The sequence below is a fragment of the Ylistrum balloti genome, unplaced genomic scaffold, assembly GCF_031769215.1.
Source record: "Ylistrum balloti isolate Yb309-2 unplaced genomic scaffold, AGI_CSIRO_Ybal_v1 Utg370052, whole genome shotgun sequence".
NCBI lineage: Eukaryota > Metazoa > Mollusca > Bivalvia > Pectinida > Pectinidae > Ylistrum > Ylistrum balloti.
This window is the reverse complement of record NW_026782104.1, coordinates 1,037,160-1,053,427: the sequence shown is the minus strand read 5'-3', so window position 1 is coordinate 1,053,427 and position 16,268 is coordinate 1,037,160. Positions and strand designations below refer to the sequence as shown.

The following is a 16,268-nucleotide window of genomic DNA, read 5'->3' as shown; positions in this document are numbered from 1 at the left end:
TGAAAACATTGAAGCTACGACTTAACGAAGTCCTTACGTTACCTTACACGTGTTGCAGTTGACTTGGTCCAGTCCTGGATAGCTGTTGGTCTTGTCTGAATTGTACATTCTCACGAGTTTCTTTGTAATTTTTGATCGCTGTAAGACCAAGCTGGTACAATTATGTATAGAATACGTTCCATCATCATTATCCATGGCTGAAAATAGAAGTTTTATAAGATTAGTGGTCGGGTGGTGCAGTGGCATAACACTTTCACCAAGCCGTCCGGGCTGCCCGGTCACGTAGATTTTTCTCGAGTTCTCGATTTCCTCCCACAGTAAGAGTGATTGATAAAGTTGGAATGACTTAATAACAATTTTAAAATAAATAAGATTAAAGTTTTATAAGAGATTATCAAACTAATGATTACATCGCGTTAATGTATCAAATAATGGGTTACACAGACAACAACCTCAAACTCCATGACATGAGGGCAAACTAAGAACAAAAGAAATATTAACATGCAGATCTTTGAAAAATATAAGGAGAATATCAGACCAGGCATTCCGGAAGGGTAAGTGTCTTCATCGGCAACACCCACAATACAAATCCTAATCCAAATCTCAAGTTCAGGTCCAGAGCAACGAAACCACCAGAAAAACACACAGGTATCGAACACATCTTATATCGGCCAAGGAAATAGAATGCTTCCAAACTAAATCAAGGTGACAACCATAAAAAAAAACTTCTCCATACTTTCCACCAAGCTGCATTAGCACCTGTCGGTATCTTTCAGGGTATTCGTAGTATATGGAACAAACCCTTATACCTAGCATATTGCAAGCACCGTGTGTTTGGGAAACAGCACATGTTACTATGTAGAAACAGATAATTCACAAATGAGGAAATAAAAAAACATTACGCTTATCATACAGCTTGGTGGAAAACTGTTCCTGTTGGTTGTGTCACAATTGTTTTATCCTCATTTACGCTTGAAGATCTTAGAATAAATTCTATTACTTTCGTTAAAAGAATCCTACAACATTATCACCATATGTAATTTAGCATTATGTCGTTTGTAGTTTAATGAGTTTCGAAATGCATTTCATGTTTCAATCGAATGCAATGCCGACTACATAATATCATTATTATCACATATATCTGAATAGTGTTTTGTGATCACTTCAAATGACTGAATCGAACAATTATTTTGTTTTTTTATTGTTGTTGCGAAATAAAGGGGAAATAGTGATATTTAAAATCTCTATACAATTTAAAAATCCTGACAAATTCATGTTCATTTGAGAAGAATTGGGTTAACAACTTATTTTTACAATATAACCAGTAAAAATGGACCAGAAGCTAAAGTAAACTTTACCTCTAGAATACTTAATATGTATACATGGCTGAAGAAACCAGTATAAAAACGGACGGACAGACAGACAGACAGACGGACAACCTGATTACTATAGGACACCCACATCTCGATGCGGGGCCCTAATTTAATAAAATGACCTGCATTAAGCTTGGATATCTTGAACTTCCATATTTGACCGTTTTAATCTAAGTTTGTCAGACAAAGCTACATGTACTTCATGAGCTATTAGTGATATGTTAATAACCTATTTTAGAAACAAGAAGTCTTATTTTCAGCCGGGGTATACAAGTTATAGGTCATGATTTAGTAGCCTTGAGCGCCTTACCCGTCAGTAGATACTTTTTCTTTCTCTTCAAGTCAGTGATACCACAGTCGTCCTCGGAATTAACGCTGGTCACAATGATTTTACCCGTAAGGGAACCCTGTCAATAAACGAGGATATTGCATATAGTAGTGATGAAATGATCAGTCAACAATTGATCACTTCAATAGCAAAAATCAAAGTTTTTACTTAAGTACGTATGTCAATTTTCGCTGAAACTATTTTACAAAACACAAATGCTTAGTCTAGAAATTTACGTGTCGTTGAAAATGTCCAGTCAGGATGTTTACATCAACGGTGAATCTAGACAATATGTAATTAATCACGAATAAGGTATTCAATATACCGTAGAGGGAGTCATTTTTGGAAGTTTTTTCTTCTTTTTGGAGTTTAAATAAAATATGCGAAAAATATATGCATGAAAGATATCTGTGAAAAAATGCATCCAACGTTTCAAGCTTTTGATGAAACCACGAAAGTTTAGACTATTCAAAATGACAGTACACTTGGCACTGGAAGTAATCCGAAAAGATGGTGGCGAGGCGGGATTCCGTAGAACACAGTATTCAGGTAAGCAAAACACAAACTGTCTTCATATAAATTAAGGCAAACAAGTCCTCATGTTTATGCACCAGTTCCTGGCCTAGATAAGTCTTTCGTATTCAACAGCAGCGAAATGGTCAATCGCATACTAATGTGGTGACTCTTACAAAATGCTGTTGCAAGATATCATTATCTCCTAGTGTGAACTTTGAGTTATTTATCGTTGAGTGGGTTTTAGGTCCACTATTACGACGTTTCGGCCCTTCAGCGGACGAGAAAAGATAGGAAAAGGAGTATGAAGCAACAAGATTGAGTGGAATAGAGGAAAAATGAAGGAAGGGACAGTCTATACTTATTAGCCTGTTCTTACACTATAATTGTGAAGTCGAACCCTTGGCCTAATTATAGCCCTAGCCATACAACAAACACGTCGCAGCAAAACGACCGATTAAAGACTATGAGGAAGAGAATCCTACACTAACAATCGATATGTTAATAAGATTTTGAAAGTCCAGCAAAATTACTAAATAAATAGTCCCTATTGCTAATCTAACCCTAACATATGGGCCGGCGTTATCACGCCTACACTTTAAAAAAAAAAAAAAACCGCCGAAGGATCTTTATCTTGCGAGTTGGACATACTCACACGGGCCACCCTTTTAAGTCCCATCCGACAGCCAGTGTAGCAGTGATTATTTGTTAATTAGGTACTGCTTGTGACATGCTAAAAATATGAACATTAGTTGTTTTTCATTTATACGTGAGAAATGAAAACGATATGCTGCTTACTTTAATGGACTTCAACACTTTCATTCGATATTGAATGTTTCCGTCATCTGAACCTGGTTTGAGGATCTTTCTTACTTTCCCGATGAAAACTACAACAATAAAAAAATAGGTCTCATCTCGGATCTTTGCTTAGGGTTATACGTAGACAACACTCTTACCGACTGAGTTATTACGTCCCCTAGCAAGTTGGATGTTCTTGAAAAGTACAAATACAATAATCTGAATTGTCCCCAAACAAAATTTCAACTTCCTGAAAAAACAATATTGAACGTCTTTAACAATGTTTAGGGTGATCGGATGTAGCAGTGGTAACACAATTGCATTTCACCTAGACGTCTGGTGTTCGATTCCCCGGTTTCGTACCACAGTATGGCACATTGCGTTTGCTTACATCCGAGCCAACAAGAGTGATAATATAAGCTAATAGCATGTTTGGCAATTGTTGCACAATATACATTTATAGTTTATATCTATAAATAGATATTAACTTTGTACATGTTATACTGCAAGGATTAATTTGTTATTTATTTGATCAGAAAATGACCTGAATTTCTTCAGGAAAAAAGACGTACTTCATATCACTTTTGAAATTCATTCATTCATTGACTCAAAGATAAAACTAAGTGCTCATTTTGGAATACAACTAACATTTTAAAGCACATTTATATCTTTATTTAGACTGATACTTACCAATGTCGCTTGTGCAGTACTGGGTCTGAGGGTGACCCGGGAATGGAGAACATTCACATTCAGAGCTCACAGCCTGCACGCCACACAACAACAAGAACGCCCAAAGCAACTCCATCAGTGACGGTCGTGTAGTTCTACAGAATCGGACAAAATTACACTGATGTCAATACGAATGTTCCACAGAACAACGTGATATAACAGGTGTAGATGTGATACATTTATAGAGGTCATGTTTTGTAATTAAGAATCTTTTGTTCGACTTCTTCTGATTAAAAAACATAATTACAATGACGTGTCCTGGGTATGACCAATTTGTTACAATTAAAAAAAAAGTTTATAGAAACTGATTCTCTCTTCCTCTAAACATTCATATCACCGTAACAATTACTATGATATAATGTCCTAATGTTAGCTAGTGTCCCCTGATAAATGCTTATTGTGGATTTTATGCTATGATTAATTCTGGAACACGTGGAACTTTCATTCACTATCGTATAGCAATCTCATAGACGCATGAACTTTTTTTTTTGTAAAAGTACGTTGTTGTCTAACAATTCGAGCACAAATAACACCGTGTTCTGCTCTGCTGCTCTGAACAGAAATATATTATAACGGCATCACACAAAATGATTTTGTCATCTTAAAGACATAGGAACTGTCGGTGCCAAAAACAACGCATTTTCGATACTGCGGGGATTACGCTCACTATTCCTCTCAGCACCACTGCAACCTGTCATGGCAAAGTCGAAGGTTCCATGTGCAACACCTGGTGGATAAGACGAGACGACTAGTTTGATCCTTTAATGTACATTTAACGAATCGCGATGTTGTATAACGGTTTGTTGTAATGCCTTTGTAATCTTCACAGGAGCGTGTTGGTCTGTGATTGGTCAGTTTTTTTCTCATGAAACCCGCTCTAGACCAATAAAATTATCTGGCTTGTGTCTGCAGTTTTGCCATGAAATTTTCAAGGGGTGCAGAGAGCGACAATGATTATGTACGTAACCGCTGGAGTATCGAGGATAAAGACAACGGGATAAGACAAAGAAAACAGCATCATCAAACTACCTTTATTCCTAGTGTGACTTTATACATTGAAATTATTTTGTTTCCTACTCGTACACAAGGCAGATATACTATAAGGACAACTTCAACACATAAAAGTTCGCCAGTGTAAAACTACTGATTTAAATAACAATAAATGTATTTCAAATGTCTTTTTCACAGTTAAGTCAATTTCTACTTCAGTTCAATGCTACCAACAAACTTAATCAATATTTGTTTTCACCTTCTAGCATTCTTATTCGTAATGCGATATATGACGTTTGTATCTTAAAATGATTTTGAACAGCTCTAAATGTTTGTTTTCGACAATTATCATCGTGTTGTTGAAAGGAATGAGCACAGTCAGAATAGTACTGGTCAAATTGTACGTTTTTCTGGTATTGTTAGTCAATTGGGTATGCATCCCTGGCCCCAGGTGAAAATCGCACTCTCGCGTAAATAGCAACGGCACGATTTTCACCTGAGGCCAAGGATGTGTGGCATGAAGAAAAACTGGGAATAGAACATATTTGGATGGTGGATTTACTTACCTGACGTTGTAACTTCCTTGAATTGCCTTCTTCTAACCTTACCCTCCAGTGAACATTTTATATGCCTCTATGTAGGCAGGGATTGTAACAGATGTGTTAATGAGAGTATTAAGTGGTAGTAACTTGTAATATTTTCCCCGATAACGCTACATTTAATCAAACATTATATTTAGTAAAATGTCACCATGTGCTTGATACGATGTTTCAGGTATATATGAATTTCAGCTTTCTACACACATTATTTTGAAATGTAATTTATTTGCCAAATGGAAAATTAATATATTTGAATTGTTTAAAAAATATAGAATCTGAAAAAACTGATTAGACACAATTACTTATAAAATTGTTAATTTGATTTGATCGTTTGTATATCGTATTTATATTACATACCAGACATTGAATAGAAAGGACGAACATATCTTTAAACACATTTGTTCGGACATGAGGGCCAATCTCATATATAATCTAGGAAATCAACTGACATAAACAGACTACTCAAATAAACAAGGATCCACCGACACACCCTCGTACACACACAAACACACATATATATTACGGTATTTTTTTTTAAAAATCGTCTGTGTTTGATGGAATGAATTGCCGTTGTTTATATTTCCAAGTAAAATTATTTTTTGTATATTTTGTTTTCACAAAATACATCGTCATGTCCAAACAAAGCTGGTTTAATAAATCATTGTTTATATTTAAGGCTTAAATCATATCGACGATTCTTAACATTATTGACATGACAACTTCATATAACCTCTTGGTAGTTTAAGATTAAATTGATCAACAATGCGGGAAGTTTTATCAAAGGAAGAAAAAACATCTTAATTGTTGACATTTCTTTATAAATAATTCAGGAGAATACGCGGATTTTTTTTCTTACCAATAATTACATGATGGGTGTCGACGATGAAGCAGAAGACGCTTAATTTTCAGGAACACCTATATTTATTCGCCTTTTTTAAAAACTTTTTTAAGAGTCTGCAGTTTAAATCTTTCTTTTTTTGCCCTAGTTTTGTCGAATTTGAGTTTGGATTATGATTATGTTATCATGTTGGTATCCTGGATGTTTTTGGTACCCTTGTCTCCTAATGAATTGCTCCGTCGAAGGAACGTTATTTAAGAAATATAACTATCAAAAGCTAGTGTCTTTTGTTTCGTTATAGCAAAATAACTAATATTTTGAGATTACCAGCTGAACATCATTCAAATTTAATTAATTACGGAGTTAGTGTACGTTCCCGTCTATAATTTGACATTCCTATATCACCTCCCATGTTTCAATACTTCAGGCCTTTGCCATTACTAATGAGTCAAAGAAGAACGAAACAGCTGTGTGATACAGTTTAATTCATCACACGGGTGTACTTATATCTTATTCTACATTTGTATTAGAAGTTACTAATCACTTGTTTGTCTTTTATACAATCATTGGCGTTTATTCACTTGGTGGGTATCACAGAAGACAAATGACCAATATGAAATGTACAACCACCGACGTATATAGTGTGCGCGATGGTTAGGTATCGACCAGTTTTCTCTCGGTAATAAAATCCTATGTACACTAAAGTAGAAAATAATATGACGATATGGCATACAGATTATAGAATAAAACCATACACAAAATGGCAAAAATGTACTGTAAATGACCTCCTTGACCTGCCGCCTGAAACGATTTGTTTCCCTGTTGACTATTTTGAATATTTTTTCCTGTCAATTATATTTTGCTGCGCAGGTTGATCTGTAAGTGCCGGTTTGTTGATCTGGGACTGGGAATGCTTTCGCTCTGATCTGGTGAATTTTGTCCGGGTCTTTCTGATGTTTATTAAATCGGACCCCCAATTTCTTCCATATACGAAGCGTCGCCGTTCTTGCATCCGATTTTGTATACGCATACTGCGACGTTCTCGTTAGGCGAATTAGGACATTCCGGAGAGTCTTGTGATATCAAAACGGAACATTTAATCCAAACAGCTGTTGATTATATCTATATTAGTGCATTTTACACAGGCGCTAGATCTAATTCGAAATGAATATTTCCCTTATCGGATTGAGCCGTAGAACTGTGTGTATATGATTTATAAGTAAAGCGTCTTTAAAATGAATCATATGGGAGGATAAGATGGCTTTGTGAATCCTCTAAACAGCTTACATCTAGTAGGAAATACTCCTATAATCGTTAGAGGTTGTCTAATGTACATTATAGCCTCACATTTGTCCCCATGTTTGATCAATATTCTATAACTGATGCGACAAGATTGGATTTACATTGTTGTTGACCTTATCAGAACTGTAGAGACAGAAAGAAATAATCTTTTTATTATCAACTGTACTGTTTTTAATTGGTGTCTCACATACGCATACAAAACTTCAATTGAAAGCATCTCTGAAAAATCTTACACTCTATCTATGTACTTGAAGCCATATTAAAAACCTTTTTGACAAAATTCAATTGTATAAACTCGAAATCTTAATTGTTGTGTTCCAAACATGAACTTGAATAATTTAATGAATGAACTTTAAATCACTTTCTTACGTTGATTCGTTTCTTGGTATGAGCTGCCAACATTGCTCTTAGCTGCAAGAACAAAATCAAGAAAATGAAAGTAAAAATGATAATGAAGTGTTGTGACTATTTTGAAATTTATTGAAGGACTCAATAATATTCTAGACGTTTATACATTTATGAAAGGGAATGTTTAGTTAGCTTGACGTTTTCATAAGTTGAAAGCGTGCTCGTATATTTCAATATTTGATGCATTAAGTGCCTCAATAGTTATATCGTTACTGAATAGGATTCTCCATATTATAGCTGTCCAGCAAGAACCAAGTGTGCATAGTAATCAAAATTCAACAAGTTTATCATAAAAAAGAAGAAAGAAAACCCCGTAAAATAATACACAGTGTATATTTCTTTTCACTCTAAGCTGATGTAGACATGTGTAATAAAATTGGTTTATTAACGATAATAAACAAAAAACCTATATCCATTTAATTACTGTACATTATTTGCGCATGTTGTTTTTATTTGATGCAGCGTAACGTCAACATCAGGTAAAAAACAATAGTGAAATTACCTAACAGATCTGCTAACATTTCGAAAGTCTTAATTTCCAAATAATGTTGCAAGATAAACAGAAATCATGGTAATAATTTTTGACAGAAAAACAAGTGGCACGCCAAAGGCTCTACACTTTTGTCTTTCTTCACCCTCTCCAAAATATGGTTTATAGATGTCAATATGTGATTGCTATTGTGGGAATATATCAGAAACCTACATCGCTATTACGAGAAACAACAATGTTCATATGCTTCAGTGAGTCATGACCCTTTTATTAAATAGAAGCCATATACATTTAAAGTATTAGCCGGACGTGATGATGCCACCGGGACCTCCACAATTGAAGGCAGACCACCTACACGAGTTTCCAGAGGAGGATGGAATACATCGTAGTTTGTTGTAACATTGGATGTTACTATTACCGCCATAGTACACACATGTTTTAGGCAATACTGTTCCACATTCTTCCTTAGTCTCCCCACAGTACTTGATCTGAAATCACGCCAATTAGATTACAAATCAGACAGTCGTTGTCAAAAATATTTACATTTACACATGTGTTTTATGGTCATAATGCTAGAGCGGTATATTTCACACATAACTAAGCGATCAAATTATTTATTTTTATAACAAAAAGAATGCCAATTATTCTTACAGAGGTTTCAGCTCTATCAGCTGTTTGATTTAAATTCGAACTAACAAACGAGCTACTTCTCCCAAGATATACGTCACCATTAACCTTCATCCATCCAATCATCAAAACATGTAGATATATTGAGAAACCTTACATCCTCACTAACACTAACACATCCAAAATAAAACAGGATACCGTGCAATTACAGTTTCTTTCGTCCAAGCCCGGGAAACTTTTTGGTCGCTTGGAGTTGTACATTCGTTTCACTTTATTTGTTACGGAGTCCTTCTTTAAAATGAGGCTCTGGCAAAGCGATATTCGGTATGTGCCTTTGTTGCCTTTAGCTGCAAAGGACAAAAAACCCATGCTATATTTTTCTATAACATTGGAGTGCATATATAGCGGTTACTTTAAATGAGTTAAAACTATTCTCACATTATCAAATAAACTTTCTTTTTTTTTCTTTTTGAATTTTTTGGGTTTTTTTTTCAAACAGAAAAAACCATAAATGCCACTATTACTTTTCATGAGTGAAAACTGTTCTCATATTATCTTATAAACGCAACTTTTTCAATTTTGAATATATCTTTTTGCTGTTTTTTTTTATTTTTCAAAAAAGAAAAAAATATCATAATTGCAAATGCGAAAAAAATCCGTTTATACATGGTTACAAGATATATGTTTCTCTTACCCTAAACATGTACACCCAAGTTTTTTACCAGTGTTAAGATATCCTTGTCTCGCCTTAGATTTGAGATCGGGGATTCCCCATAGTCATGGCAATGATATGACGTCACAGTAACAATTCAACCAAGTCAACAATGCGTGGCATCAGGACAAAGAAAAAACCAATACATTCAAGTACCTAATAAAGAAGATGCTTACTCTTCAGGAACACATAGTTTTGTTCTCCGAGCCGTTTTTCAATAATCTCCTTGTTAATCTATCTTTTTTTCATATAATGTCGTGGTTTTATTACATTTGAAATTGGGTTATGATTATGTTCTGATGTTGATATTTTCTTGTTACTTTTGTGAACTGATATTTATAATGCATGAAAGACGATAGTCGACTGTTTAATTAGGCTCTAATAAGGTATATCATACCTATTATCAGGGATTGTTGATATCAAAAGGGAACATTTAATCCAAACAGCTGTTGATTATATTTCTATTCATGCATTTTACACAGGCGCTAGATCTAATTCGAAATGAATATTTCCCTTATCGGATTGAGCCGTAGAACTGTGTGTATATGATTTATAAGTAAAGCGTCTCTAAAATGAATCATATGGGATGATAAGATGGCTTTGTGAATCCTCTAAACAGCTTACATCTAGTAGTAAATACTCCTATAATCGTTAGAGGTTGTCTAATGTACATTATAGCCTCACATTTGTCCCCATGTCTGATCAATATTCTATAACTGACGCGACAAGATTGGATTTACATTCTTGTTGACCTTATCAGAACTGTAGAGACAGAAAGAAATAATCTTTTTATTATCAACTGTACTGTTTTTAATTGGTGTCTCACATACGCATACAAAACTTCAATTGAAAGCATCTCTGAAAAATCTTACACTCTATCTATGTACTTGAAGCCATATTAAAAACCTTTTTGACAAAATTCAATTGTATAAACTCGAAATCTTAATTGTTGTGCTCCAAACATGAACTTGAATAATTTAATGAATGAACTTTAAATCACTTTCTTACTCTGATTCGTTCCTTGGTATGAGCTGTCACCATTGCTTTTAGTTGCAAGAGCAAAATAAAAAATGTCCATTTGGTAATAAACCCCGCAGTATAAAAAAAATAGTCTTTCACCCCCAAGTTGGTGAGATACGCTGATCTTAACCCTCTGGAAAAGAGAAGACAGTTAAGTTGCAAACACAAGGGTATGCCTAATGTTTGCTAATTTATTCATCTTTCCCCATGGGTTGAAATGTATCTGTTTCAACTCCAAGGAAATTAAAAATGCTAATAATGTTCCAGGGAAACATATTGCAAATAACAACAAATCTCATTTATATGAATGATAACATTGGTAAGGAGAGTCAACATTTAAATCTTAAATTTCCCACAAATGCACAGATTTGCAGAATTCGATTTGGTATGTATGTATATATGCTCATTGTTGATTCACAGTAAATATTGAACAGTATACAAAAAAAAATAAATAAAAAAAAGAAAATACTGTTATGTATTCAGAATCTAAATTGAAACTCAAGTTCCATGAAACTAGGGCATAATGTGAAAAAGATTTACACAGAGGCTCCAGAAAAATTACAAAGAGAAAAAGAACAGGTCATCGATGACAACCGTCATGTAAATGTTGATCAATCATCATCGCAACTACATAGTGTACAGTTATTTACTTTATATAGGTATTCCTTACTCAACAGTGCAGTCCGCAATCAATTATAAACATGACATCACTAGATGTGTTTTCATCAGTCGACTCGCCCAATAACGAAAGATAACTAAATTCTCAACAGATTGCAGAATAAAGATCATGACTGAAGTAGAAATCGTATGTTACCAGTGATGAGGTATTGTTCACCCTTCACAAGATTAGTGATGCCACACAGCGAGTCACTGGCGGGGGTATTCACCATTATTACATCTTTGCAGGATCCCTAAAACAACACGGAAAACACAGATTAACTATTACCTACCAATCAGAAGGGTGCTTTTACTTTCCATTATTTTTATTTCAAAATGCGGTGTCAGTGTAAACGGCTGATTATATACATATTGAAATATGCCATTAAACATTATTAAAAAGTGCAAGCGGAAAAGGAGCGAATACAATTAATTGGTTATATAGTAATGCTTCAAAGACTGATCACAAAAGATAGCGAATATCTCTGTTACAAGTGTTGTACTACCGAACACATGGTCTTGGCAAGAGTTCGTAACCCTACATCAGTATGTAGTGTATTACGTGGGACGGCACGAATATCTAACTCTACGTCTTTATAATACGTAAGTTAAATTGAACCTCGTTATCTCGAACTCTTATTACTCGAATCGCATTTAAATCGAATACTCGGATAAGTAACGGTCCCTTCTACTTCGAGATTACGAGGTTCGACTGTATCGTATAATACAATTGAAGTGACGTAAGGTTAGCAATTGGTGCCAGCGACGATGATTGTGAAATCCTTTGGAATATCGAATAGCTTAAAGACTACACCCACACTTCCGGATCACCAGGTTCCGCCAATTGTTTCATGGAGATAACTGTAGATAAAGGTATGGTACTTACTTTGAAAATTCTTTTCACTCTCACGCGATATACCAAGTCATCACCCATTGAAGCAGGAGGGAATACCTTTTTGATTTTTCCAATAAAAACTGCAATTATAAACATGTGATAACAAACTAACGTCTTCTTTAAACCTACAACATCACGAAAACGTTATTGACATAAAAGTATTACACAGATCAATTAAATAAAAAAAACTTTCTGATGTAAAGCATCATATCTCCCTGCCTTTTTAAAGACGTTTTATTTCCAGCAGCAGTTAAAGCGTTGGAAGTTGATGTCATATAGCTGTTTCTAGACTTTGTTTTAATTTGACAGTCACGCATAGAAGTAGATGATGTCATATAGTTGTAATTTCAATAGTTTCGTATAGATATTTAAAAAAAAAAAGATTTTGTCTCCGACATATGGTTGTAAAAATATACATTGATACTGTCGTGAAAGTTTTTCATGACTTCCTGATAATTTGAATTTGAATAGTGCAGAACATCTTTCAAGTCTCATGACATACTTACCGATGTCGTTTTCACAGTACAACTTCTGCCGATGCATAGGGTAGGGAATACAAGAACATCCGAATACAGTGTATACCACACATAGCCCAAACGCGACAAACACCAACGCTGATACAAACGTCATCGTGCTTGATTTAACTCTGTAGTAATGATCAGACGAAATTGCTGTGATGGAAAATTTGTGATATGATGGCAGGAAATAGACATATATGTAGTTGACACGGGAGAAGGTGTTGTAATATAAAATAATATAAAAAACAAAAATGTAAGAATTATACATATTTGATGTATTACTATGTTTGTACTGAGAAATAAACATTGATAATAACACATGTTTCTGTTAGTTAACACTTACCCTTTTCACTTTTTCAAATGCTGATCTCTGTGAGTTTCCACATTTATGTATATCTATAATGTGTGACTCTTAACTGAACACTTTGTGTTATAAGAAAAGCACATAACCATATGCTGTTTACGGTGTAGCAGATGTGCAGGGTTAAAATAAATCTGGTACTTAAAGGTTAGAATAGTATTGTCTAACGGCAACGCCACATTACGTCTTACACTTAAAAGATAACAAAGATAATACTTTATAAGCTTTGAAAAATAAAAACCGAATATTTATCTACAGTAAATATTTGACCTTTATCTGAAATCAATAAAGCGAACTAAATTTGTTGAACTCCACGACACAAAAAATAAACAAACAAAAACAATTTGACAACATAATTATAATTCAAATTCAAATTCCATAACAATAGGGAAACATATGAACAAAGGAAAGATTTACAAGGAGACCCCTGCAAAATTACAATGAGAATAAAATCAGGTGTTCCGAAAGATTAACAATTATATACTCCTACTCAACACCAGTACCTTTTTTCCTTACCAAAAAAAAAAAAAAAAAAAACGTTTACTTCGCTAAATTACAGACACTAAACTACTGGTCACTCAACAACTAAAATACTAAGTATTCACAGCAGAGCGAGCACCTACTTCTACTACGATCATTTTTGTGTTAACGTCGAAAATACTTTGCTTTATAACCCATCTAAATATATTTTGTTGTGAATATTTTATATCAAGTGCATGGAATAATGTTAAATCTATACATGCGTAATCTATTTTCTCTGTCATGATATACGATTATTGCCAAATGTGTCAAGAAATTGTTAACAAAATCTTAATTCAAGCATAAATGCGATGAAACAAGGACAACGAAAAGATTTATACAGAGAGACATGTAAAAGTACAAGGAGAATACGACCAGATATTACAGAAGAGTAAGCGTCTTCATCATCGTCGATGATACCAGTCATGTAAATCGCAGTCAATTCAAGTAAATAATGTCACCAGACGTCAGCTAAAAAATCAGTTGTGGAAAACTAAAATTTCGAAAACTGCTAAACCTCCACTACCCTACTTAACAAGCAATGATTTGAAAAATCTCATTGACAGTTATTCTAACAGTATTTTTATTTAAATCTTAAAAAATGTATTTCCCTCCATTATAATAGTCTTAACTAGTTTTGAATCTTGAATCTTTGAATTTTCCAACCCTCCACCTCTCCATTTTACTGTTGACAAACAGATGGTGCCCAAGCTACTGCTCGATTGCAGTAATAGAAGACAGAAGAGACACCACCCCCTATCAATGAAGGAAATCTTGGAAGAGGGAGTGGGCTACTTCCCAATTCGAAAAAGCGCACAACTACCATCTTGAGGTTGAACTGCTGACTATGAAGGCTCTTGCCCTGCTCAGACAGGAAGTTTGTTGATTTCCTGTGGGAACCAAATGTCTTCTCTTATGAAACCCTTTTCGGTCCTCTAGTGTTTGTAGCTCATGACTCTCCACAGTTGAGATATTATATTTCAAGCACTAATTGAACAGAGACATTTTCTGGAACTTGTTAGCTTAAATTCTGCAACCTAAATGACATGATAACACAGGGGAAATAATTGATATTTCTACCTTAAAGGAGTCCACTGTATTCAATGCATTGTTTTCGGGCAGTATGTCAACTATTTGATATATAACACTTTTTCGAGCAATAAGTTATTGATTTAATGTAGAATTAAATATGATATTCATACAATACAGAATCTCGTGAGAGGAGATAATGTAAACACGTTATGTAATGTAATTAATTAATTGTTGCGGTATTGTATGAAAAATCAACACGGAACAAGGGGATAGTATTTGATATGAGTACATTATGGAAGGAGACAACAGCTTCGGATGAAAGTGCATTATTGAATGGGACGACAGATTGAGATTGAATACAATATGGAAGGAGACAGCAATTTGTGAGTGCAGTATGGAATGAGACAACAGTTTCGGATGTGAGCACATTATTGAATGAGACAATTTTGAATGTAAGTTGGGTATGGGATGAGACTATAGTTTCGGATGTGGGCACATCATTGAATGAGACGACGACTTTGAATGTAAGTTCAGTATGGGATGAGACTATAGTTTCGGATGTTAGTACAATATGGAACGTAGAGTAGTATACTGAAGAATCTCGCTACATAATATAAGGTGGGTATAACATCGATTGTAAGTTCGGCATGGTATGTAATATGGATGATTTTGAATATTATACGGAATAACCGATACAATCATCATATGAAGTGTCAATGGACGTAATCACAACCATTGCTATTTCAAAGTATGGCTGTTTTACATACACACAAAGTGGAACTGACATCACTTTTGTTAAGTGACCTGTGTCAGATATAGATGTCAGTTATCAGCTGTTGTTCAAATACTAAAAATATCCAGCTCTAATGCCGGCATTACTTGTAATCTCCGAGAAAGCTGATGTCGTGTCCTTTATCCTGTAAAACCTGTCTACAACTAGTTGCTAGTGATATGGAATATTTGCATTTCTCTAGATTTATAGTCTGTTAAGTAATACATGTAAGAACTTCTGAAAAGTGTCATTATTTTATAAAGCTGTTTGATGTCTAGCCAACATATGTTTCCAAAGTGTGACCTCTTTCTAAATAGAGCATTTTATATCAGAATTTAAATTTGACTCTATGTTAGATTATCTTTTTACATCAATGTTTCAAGTTCAATCCGACCCCATTATTCAAAGGATTACCTAAGCAGTATGCTTTCCTTATCTTGTTCAAGATAAAACATATAATCATACTCCTTGCACTGCAAGCATTTGTTCTTATCATGATAACATAAATGATTTGTTTCACAAAGAAGAATTTTCTTAAATAAGATTTTGTTCGTTTCTAAAGAGTTACATGATAGACAAATGCATGAAACTGAAAGATAATGAAATAATATTTAACTATACCATTGTCCATTATCCAATATCATTACTATGAGTGTACATATCTTAGTGGCAATCCTTTTAATGCATTTCAAGCTTAAAATCTTGTGCTTACATACAGTTGTGCTACTTAAACTTTGTTTCTATTGGTTATACAGTGATTTTTTAAAAGCCATTTCATCATTACGTT

At 34.3% G+C, this 16,268-nt stretch overlaps 1 protein-coding gene across 1 annotated transcript; it reads right to left on the bottom strand.

The window, feature by feature from the left end:
* Positions 1 to 8,667: 8,667 nt before the first annotated feature.
* LOC132549269 (metalloproteinase inhibitor 3-like) lies at positions 8,668 to 12,909 on the bottom strand. Its single transcript, XM_060213186.1, has 5 exons — positions 12,786 to 12,909; positions 12,271 to 12,359; positions 11,542 to 11,638; positions 9,194 to 9,342; positions 8,668 to 8,856 (listed from the first exon to the last, which is right to left on the bottom strand). The coding sequence occupies exons 1-5, from the start codon at positions 12,907 to 12,909 to the stop codon at positions 8,668 to 8,670; spliced, it is 648 nt and encodes a 215-aa protein (XP_060069169.1).
* Between the last annotated feature and the right edge of the window lie 3,359 nt (positions 12,910 to 16,268).